General features: G+C 36.1%; 1 protein-coding gene across 1 annotated transcript; it reads left to right on the plus strand.

The window, feature by feature from the left end:
* Positions 1-2332: 2332 nt before the first annotated feature.
* LOC116025319 (ATP synthase mitochondrial F1 complex assembly factor 2-like) lies at positions 2333-9552 on the plus strand. Its single transcript, XM_031266528.1, has 6 exons — positions 2333-2707; positions 3873-4370; positions 4671-4845; positions 5710-5836; positions 8835-8985; positions 9213-9552. The coding sequence occupies exons 2-6, from the start codon at positions 3915-3917 to the stop codon at positions 9318-9320; spliced, it is 1017 nt and encodes a 338-aa protein (XP_031122388.1). The 5' UTR covers positions 2333-2707; positions 3873-3914; the 3' UTR covers positions 9321-9552.
* Positions 9553-10023: the final 471 nt, after the last annotated feature.

Genomic DNA, 10023 nt, shown 5'->3' on the forward strand with positions numbered 1-10023 from the left:
ATATTGAGATAAAGATTGTATATGGTGAATTTTGAGGAAATAGTTGTTGAACGACTTTGGATTATGGTTAGGCAATGACTTTACCTCAAGTTACGAACTAATGGTATTAATGCTTTCGAGGACTTGATAATGATGTTATAATGTTGTTGACTTGTTGTCGATGATGGATTACAAGGTTAGTAGTTACTAATGACAATAATTAATGTTTAAGAGTGATTAAGGTCAATTGTTGGATTATGGGTGACTAAGTATCGATTATGGAGGTGCGATATCCTCAAGTTATGATCTAATGGTGTTGATCATGGTAGAAGTTGTTGATGTCGATAGTGACAAGGATAACTATCTATTATTAGTTAATTGTGGAACCATGATTATGGATTACCGATGATGATTGGATTGTACGATGAACTGAGATTCATGATAAGGAATAAGGTTAAGGATGTGAATATTAACGGCGCTATGAATCGATTGATTCATAAATGATTGACTATGGGTTCATACTATTATTATAATAGTAGTGGAAATGGATATATGTAGTGTTAGTAGAATATACAAGTGTATAACTAGCGGGATTGATTTCAAGTATGGGACTTGAATATGAAGTATATCCAAGAATATCCTAGTATTGTATATGATGAAGTATCCGATGAGTGACCAGCTTGTGTCCAATTATGCTTTCTTCGAATCTTTGCTCGTGCTTGAGCTATGCTTGAAAAGCCTTTCGGCAAGTAAAAATGTTTATAAAACTTACGTTGTAGAACGTATGCTATTTTGGTAAACGGGTTGTCAAAACCTTATTTTTGGGGAAAATACCACTTTTGTAAGTGTGTACTTTACATGAGAGTGATGAGGAAATGATGTTTGAAAAGCCTGCGGGCACTGAAAGTATTTTGAAAATCCTTCAGGGGCTAATGAGGTAACCAATTTTAAGTATTGGACTCAATTGTGAAATATGTCCAAAAGAAATGATTTAAGAAAGAAAAACTGAAGGAAGGAAAATGTTTTCAAACCCTTAGTTTCTGGAACAAGGTGGGGACCTTCGGGAAGGCTTAAATGCACGACCCGGGGTTGGAATAAGGGTGGACCTACGGGAGGGCTGGAGTGCCATGGCCCTAGGTTGGGATAAGGAGACCGACGGGAAGGCAGGGAAATGCCACTGCCCAAGGTTTGAGAAGGAGAATTGAGAAATGTTCAAAGTGCTTACTCAGGGGAAACTAAGTGGAATTTTTGGCTATGAAAATTATTGTTACTCTGGGCTGCGGTTCAGATTATTATAGAGCTGCGGTTCTATTTGCAAATGAAAATTGTTGTTACTCTGGGCTGCGGTTCAGATTATTATAAGCATTAGAGCTGCGGTTCTATTGCAAATGATGGAATTCCTGGAAATGTAAAATTTTGCAAACTTGTCCAAAAAGGGCATGAAAATGATTTTGAGCGGCAAGTTATGCCATTATTCTTATTTGAGAAGAGCTTTACAAGATTTAAGGTTTATACGCTTTTATGCTATTCATAAATCGTTTGGTTGCAGGTAGATTTTCAAATCATGGGTAAAACTTTATAAAACTTTCAGATTATCTATGTTTTCAAACCTTTGTCTACTCTAAAGTGACAATGGATTTTCTTACTTAGCCGTCGCGCTAACTGCACTTCATTGTGCCCTTTATCAGATGCAGTTTAGTGAGTACCTCTGTGGCCAATGAGCTCAGAATAGAAGAGAAGTGCAGGTTGAGGCCTACTATGATGTTGTTGTAGTATGTTGGTGTTGTAAGTTTAGCCTGTGCACTTAGACTGGAGTTTGTCAAAGAGGTGATAGAATTCACTCTAGGTGTGGCGGTAGCACCCAGTTTTCTGCTGATAAGATGTAAGCTTCCGCTGATGTATTATTACGGATTTGTAATAAATGTAAGAGTGAAAATTGGGGTGTTACATACACAAAGGGCATTTAAGTCATTATATCACTTATTCCCTTTCAATTCCCTGTTATTCTATTCCTGCATACCAAACATTGTAATTTGAATTCCTACTTTATTCCCACCGAATTACAATTCCTTTCCCTCCTAATTCCTTCCTTCCAACCAAACGCCTAAATTTTTAGTCTGCGTCTTTTGCAATGTGTGCCTTTTCTCTCTGAAGGTCTGAGAACTAATCACTCTCTATCTATTGATGCTATGTACTTTAGAACCTGATTGTGGATTTCTCATCAAACTTATACAGAGAGAAAATGGGGGTATTGATATTTTTTTGTGTGGCCTTTTTCAAATGGTATTTGTAGATTTAGGTTTGTCGTTAGTGTCATATTCTTCTTCGAGTGTTGAATCGTTTCAAGTTACGTTGGTCCTTTTTTATTGCTGGTGAAAATGGAAGGTTGGCTTTTCTCTTGTAATGTAATAAGCTATCAAATTCATCCAAATATTTTAGGATTGATGTGTGTATTTGAAAACAGGTTTTAGTTGTCAGGCAAAAACTGTGGTCTGAGGGTATTGATGTTGCAAGCTCTGTATACATAGAATGTTAGGCTGAATGAAAGATAATCCAACTCTTTGTGCTCAATAGCTGTTCACACTACTGCTCTGCCATATTTATTTGTTGCCAATCTTCATGCATGGACTTATCTTTTCTGTATTACATTATTCCAGGTTTACTTGAAGAGGGAGAGGAGGGGAAAAACATATATTCTTTGAGGTCAAAACCTGAACTTCCAGTGCAGGTAAGTCAACTAGATAACTATGACATTAACCTTTGGTTTTATTTTAGTTACTTTAATTTCTTCTTTCCATCATGGTTTTAGGACAGATGCTACTTTTGTTGATTAATGCTTTTCCTGAAAAATCTAAATTTCTGCTAAAAAACCATTATAGAGTCTTGTATTAGTAAATACTTGAAACACCACAATTTACCTTTCTTGTTAAAGAGAGTTGTGTTACTAATACATCACAAACATTGCAATTATTCATTTGTTTGTAGTGTAATATAGTTTTTTTTTTTTTTTTTTCTGTGCATACATGCATTAAGTTTTGAGCTCCATTCTAAAGAAGCCTAACAGATGAAAAGTAACGGTTCTCCATTTGAGCACTCATATGATTTTCTGATGGCTATATTACTTCTTTCATTGCTTGAATCACAAACATTACTATGATTAATTTGTTTGTAATGCAATATAGTAATTTTCTATTCTCTGTTCATACATTAATTTTTGAGTTACATTCTAGAGTAATAGATGAAAAGTATAAGTGTTCCATTTGCGCATTAGTATAATTTTCTGATGGTTATTGAGTAACATGAGTTTAGTATTTTTTGTTTATTTAAAACTGTTCATTAATTTTATTAGATTCCTGTATATTATCATGAAAAATGTGAAATATACTTTTAATTGATATAGAGTACATCTCAATAATCAATCAATAATATAATAACTACAGTATTTATTATCATGAATTCTCTACTGAATATGGGATTTACCATTGGAACTCATTTCTAATTAATGTTGCAGACATATAATATTTTGATTTGCATTTTTAGTCCAATATACTACAAAATAAAAATAATTAATGGATGTTAAAGGAATTTTTAATTAATTTTTTAGCATAAAAGTGAAAACCAACCCAAATATCAGAATCAATGGAGATACCTGGAAACTGAAAGTTGACTGAAAACGGATTGAACTGAACATATCTATTTGTTTTAATTTTGGTATGTTTAAAACCCAAGCCAAATTTGACTGTGTACACTTCTAGAGTAACTTAAATCTCTCAATACTAGGAGAAATGGATTGAATTGTTTCAACAGTTTGATTGCACCAGTTGTGAGCTAATTTATGTGATTTATTATAATTTGTTTTGGTTGGTATTCTCTTATTTTTCTTAACATTTCAGATTTTTCTGTTGGCCTCCCAAAGTGTACTGAATTGAAAAACTATGGCAACTGGGATCCTAGGAAGACCCCTAAAAACCTTGAACCGTTTCATCCTCAGAACCCTAACCGCCTCTGGTTCCCGAAACATCAGTGGCCTTGCCACAGCTGGGCAACCCGAATCTGATGGTCAATCTTCATCCTTTACATTCACCTCTGACAATGGAGATCGAAATGTTCAAAATACATCTAGTAGAGATGATAGTATCTATATAAAGGGACCCAAGAAGGATTCTTCTTCTCAATTGGATGCTTCGTCAGTGACCATTCCCATGTCATTCATGACAGGCTCAATTGTGGGCAAGAGGTTTTACAAGAAGGTAATCACCCGAGAGGCTGATGATGGTATTGGTTGGACTGTTATGCTTGACTATCGAACCCTCAAAACCCCTGCCAAGCGCCCTCTCAAGTGCCCCACTCACGCTCTTGCCAAAGCCATTGCTGCTGAATGGGAATACCAGGTAACCCCCCTCCCCAAACGAAGAAGGTTGATTTTTAGTTGTTAGACATCAAAACATCATTGTATCTGCAGAAACTGAATGGAGTTTGTTATCATAGCCTGTTATTACTATTAGGATCTACCAGCTGCACACCTTATGTGTTAACATTTGACTGGAGATAACTTATGCTTGTCTTCTTTTCATATTTCCTGGGTATTTTGATTTATTTTTGTCGCTATTTTAAGATGCTTTCCTTTTCATAAGCTTCCACTTTTAAGTTCTATGTTTTCTGAGCTTGGGGTATTGGAACTGTGATTGTAGGAAGTGGATGGTATCAGACCCTTTACAATGCCACTGATGCAACTTGCTTGTACCGCATTTGAAAGAGTTCCACTCACCAGACCAAAGATTATTGAGAACTTGATGAAAAAGTTCAATCAAGATTTAGTCTTCTGTCGTGCTCCAGGGGATAATGACCTCACAGCTGTGGTTCTTGGTATGTTGTCTTGGAATATTCTCTGTAGATATTTTATGTTTTATGCTATTGCACTTGTCAGATGATGTTTCTCTCGAAACTCATAGCACTTTCAATTTTAGTTATTCCTCAACTATCAATTTGACCACATTTTAGTTCTTAGACTTTCAAAAATCCATAAAGTCTAGTCCTTTTCTGAGACTGTGTTGGGTTTATTTTAAAAATTTAAGCACTAAATGTGGTGAAATTGATAGGCAAGGACTAAATGTGGAAATGCCATTTTAGTCGTGTGATCAAAAGGGAATTAGTTCTTGGAAACACATGGGGGATTGTCATGTTGCAAACCCTGCCTAGATCATATATTGAGTTTTTGGTTGAATTATGTATTACACCACTTCAGAATTTTGTTTTGGTAGTTATCCTTCAAATTCAAATTTGATATTGGGCTGGTAAGTGCTGATTAGAGTGCCATAATAGCTAGGAACTGCCAAGGATTTTGATTATAGATAAACTTTCCTCTTTCCTCTTTCCCTTCTTTTGCATTTGGGAGCTTTTGAGATAAATCTACTGCATTTTTGTTCTTTCAGTTATTGTTTTAATGCAGATGCACAACCCTGGTAATAGTTGTAATAATAATATGCAAATTTTCACAATTATCAACACCCCTGCCCCTCTTGTGGGAATACACATTCCATGGATTTGTATAACATGAATATTTTGATGCTGTGCTGTTAAACTTGTAATCCTATTCTGTGACTTGCTGTATTTTTCACCATTTCTAGCTGAAGGCATAGCTGCAATACGGCTGTGGCTGTGCATTATTTTGATTAGATGCCTGATTTAAAGTTTTAAAAGTTCTGAGTAGTATTTGTTCCAAATTTACAGAGCGTCAAGTGGAGAAAGTTGATCCTCTACTTCACTCGTTGGAATCAGAGTTCGGCTTCAAACCTGCTATATATTCCAGCTTTTTCGGTGGAAAGCAGGAGGATGGTCTTGTTAACGCCATTGAGGACTTTTGTAACCCCTCGGTTTTTACGACAAAGTTAAGATTCGAGAATAGCGATATAAATTTTTTTAAGTTATGACATTTAAGGGAAGACTGTTTGGTGCTCGAAATAATTTTTCTCTTAAGGATTAATTATCGATAAGCTGCGAACTACGTACCGGCCACGAACCGAGAAAATTTTAAGGATGTAGATTCAATTCGAATTTCCAGAATTGGGATTATTAAATATCATACGATTAAGCCTGAAATGCTAGCTAGTTCGAGGAAAATTTTTAATTGGACTGTAAGGGATAAATTGTTACGGACTCTGTACCTAAATTTAGTGGATTATCGGAAAATTCCCAAAATTGGTGATTTGCGACGGGAATATTTTTACGATAATTTTGGTATTAGAATTTTCCCGAATTAAGTTATAATCCTCCGAACATTCATCTGATTTAAGCATAAACTGGCAAAATAGATTTGAGATCTTGTAAGGACTTCATGGGGTGTTGACATGTGGCAAGTGAATCCAAGCTTGGATTGGGCATTTAATGTGGCATTAATGAGGTATGGAGGCAAATCTAGACTAAGATTGATCATTTAATGTGGCATTTATGAGGTGCACTTGTTACTTGATCTTCAAGAACAAAATCACACAAGATCACTCATCTCTCTCTTACTCCCCATCCCATTTTCGAATCACACCTTAGAGAAAGAAGAAGAAGAATTATTCTAAGTCTTCCATTGTGATCCAAGAACTCCTTAGGCATTTCTTCAACTTCAAGAGCTCTTCTATAGGTAAGAACTTCGGTTTTGTTCGGTTCAATCCCTCCTAAGATTTAAGCTTGAACTTAAGATTTATGAAAATATTGTTATTATGGTATTATGTTAGGATCTTTGGTGAAGGAATCCAAGGAAAACACCAACTAGTACGGTTTTTAAAGGTTTCTACAAAGGTAAGGAATCCCTTAAGTCGGTTCAATCGCTTGGAAATAGGCAAATGCTAGGAAAAATTGCATGATTAGAAATTTTTTTATATGAAAAGTATGTGCTATGTTATAGATCTAAAAGTTGGCTCAAAAATCTTTGCTTTGATTTTTGATAAATTTGTCATGCGTGTTCATAGCTATTTTATGCATGTATATGTTGTATTTATGCCCATATAGGCTTATACTTGTGAAAATATTGAAATAAAATCAAGCTAGTCTCTGGCAGTGACTTCCGTGAATTTCTGGGAAAAATCGGTAAGGTATTTTGATCCAATTTTTTTTATACATGTGGTTCTATAAGTGTAGAAGCTGCATATAAAATTTCATAATTTTTGGAGTAGTATAAGTATGGTTTTCGGAATTTTTTCCAAAACTGGTCCAGAGAGGAAAAATGCTGGACAGCACACTGCCAAGGGCAAAAACGGAATTTTCTGTGCTAATTCGTGAACCTAGATGACCAAAAATTTTTATGAACATCAAGTACTATGAGTTAGGGTTCTACCATAAAAATTTCAAGTGAAAAAGAGTTCGGGAACTATTTTTACCGGCTCAATCTTTCGGACTGAGCCAAGCTGAAATTTTCTGAAAAAGAATGGTTAGAAACAATTTTGACAAATATTACTTTTTGTGTATTATATTAACGTGGAAAATAACTATGTTTTGAAAATTATTATGACTCCTATACTTGATTTTCTGTGACGTGACTAATACTAACCTAAGCATGCGGGTTGGGAAAATATATTTGAGTGAGTTATTGGTAATGGAGTCGTGTGATGAATTAAAGGTGGATGTATTTCGTACCCCACCGTGAGTTAAACGTGGATGTGTTTCGTACCCCACGTGAGAGTTGGAAAGGTGGATGTGTTGTGTACCCCACCGAGATCTAATAGTGGATGTGTTTCGTACCCCACTCGTGAATTAAAGGTGGATGTGTTTCGTACCCCACCGTGAGTTAAACGTGGATGTGTTTCGTACCCCACGTGAGAGTTGGAAAGGTGGATGTGTTGTGTACCCCACCGAGATCTAATAGTGGATGTGTTTCGTACCCCACTCGTGAATTAAAGGTGGATGTGTTTCGTACCCCACCGTGAAATAAACGTGGATGTGTTTCGTACCCCACGTGAGAGTTGGAAAGGTGGATGTGTTGTGTACCCCACCGAGATCTAATAGTGGATGTGTTTCGTACCCCACTCGTGAATTAAAGGTGGATGTGTTTCGTACCCCACCGTTAATTAAACGTGGATGTGTTTCGTACCCCACGTGAGAGTTGGAAAGGTGGATGTGTTGTGTACCCCACCGAGATCTAATAGTGGATGTGTTTCGTACCCCACTCGTGAATTAAAGGTGGATGTGTTTCGTACCCCACCGTGAGTTAAGCGTGGATGTGTTTTGTACCCCACGTGAGAGTTGGAAGGTGTATGTGTTGTGTACCCCACCGAGATCTAATAGTGGATGTGTTTCGTACCCCACTTATGAGTAAGGCGAGGATTGTGTACCATGGGTGATGTGTGAGAGCTAACCATCGGGTGAATTAATGACTGAGTTATATGCTCGACTTACTGAATAAAGTGAAACTGTTGTTGTTAAAATGTTTGCAGGTTGATTGCGATCGTTGGGTAATGTTATCTTGCCCTGTTATTATTGAAAATTATTTTTGAAACCTTTGTTTATTTTCGAGTGACCATGGATATCCTTACTTAGCCGTCGCGCTAACTACACTTCATTGTGTCATTTATTAGATGCAGTCTAGCGTGGGCCCTTGTGGCCGATGAGCTCTGAATAGGATGGGAGTCGAGGTGGAAGACTACTCTATCCTAGGATAGACACCCTTGGAGGATTAGTTCCATATGTACATTTTGGAAATGTTGATATGGTTATTTGAGGTTGTAAGTTTAGCCTTAGCGTTTGGGTATAGGAAAGATACCTAAGCGTGGCGGTAACACCCAGTTTTCTGCTGGTTAGACGCTTCCGCAATGTATTATATTTTAAGGATTTTGTAATAAATCCAAGATGTGAAAATTTGGGTGTTACAACTTTCTTAAAAAATCAAATGATTGCGAATTGGCAGCAATTGATGCAATCGCTGCAGCTGCACACTCTCTAGTTATTGCAATTGGTGTGTTCCGTGGTAGATTGGGAATCGAAGAGGCAATTGAATTGATCAGGCTTGAGGAAGATTTGCAGGTCTCTAATATTTGCAACTTTCATTCCTAGACTTTAAACCCCCCCCCCCCCCCCGTCGATTTGTAACATTCAAAGTATATCTTGCTTAGAATCTTATTATTTTAATTCCAAACATCTATTCCATTCCCATTTTGCTCCTCCTTAAGATTATTTTAATTCCAAACATCTATTCCATTCCCATTTTGCTCCTCCTTAAGCTAAATCCTGGCGTTGATGATATTGTGCAGATTGACAAATGGGGTCTGGTTGAAGGTGGACATGACCTTGACATAGCCGATCTACAAGTGCAGGTTGCTTCTGCTGCTGTGTTTCTCAGGCTCTCAAGGACTAGTTAGATTTCTATTCAAGTCTGCGTAGCGGTAATATTCTTAGAGTTGTGATTCTTGAAGATAAAACGGCCTGTAGTATTGATAAAACGGCCTGTAGTATTAGTACATTTTACAACGTACAAGAGCATTTTTGTTATGGACTTGTGGTGTAAGTTGTAATTGAATGTTCCGTTGTTAGTTGAGAGGCAAACTATACATCATGTAATAATGTTGAGGCAAATTATTTGGTGTCTTGCAAGACGAAAATTGCACACAAGTATTCCTTCCAATCTTCAATTTTGAGTTGATGAAATGATCTTGCAAGGCTTTACAAAATATTAATAATGTTGAGGCAAATTATTTTTATTTTTATTTTTGTTATTATATTACAATGTGATGTGAAAATGTATTAGTTTTAAAAGTGAGAGAATATTGTAAGGATGTAGAAATAATAATTAGGGGTTTGCTTGGGAACTCGAAAAATGACTTTTGGTAGTCATTTTCTGGATTTTTTTTGTGTTTGAGTATTCAAAGAAATTAAAATTAAAAGTGAATGAGAAAAATGTTCCATTTTTATTTATTTTTTACTGAATATGTAGTTGGAAGATGTTTCTTGATTTTTTTGTTTTTTGTTTTTGTTTTTTTTTTAATTTTCTCGTCTCTCTTCTCATCTCTCAAGTTACATTTCTGAAACCAATATTGGAAAGTTATTATTAGTGAGTAAATACGC

This window comes from Ipomoea triloba, chromosome 7 (genome assembly GCF_003576645.1).
Source record: "Ipomoea triloba cultivar NCNSP0323 chromosome 7, ASM357664v1".
NCBI lineage: Eukaryota > Viridiplantae > Streptophyta > Magnoliopsida > Solanales > Convolvulaceae > Ipomoea > Ipomoea triloba.

Bases quoted from the DNA above. Each gene is read 5' to 3' on its own strand.
- LOC116025319 (XM_031266528.1), top strand. From the start codon at position 3,915: ATGGCAACTGGGATCCTAGGAAGACCCCTAAAAACCTTGAACCGTTTC. The intron at 5,837-8,834 runs CTTTTGTAACCC...TGGGTGTTACAA, and splicing joins CTTGTTAACGCCATTGAGGA to CTTTCTTAAAAAATCAAATG. The intron at 8,986-9,212 runs GTCTCTAATATT...GATATTGTGCAG, and splicing joins GGCTTGAGGAAGATTTGCAG to ATTGACAAATGGGGTCTGGT.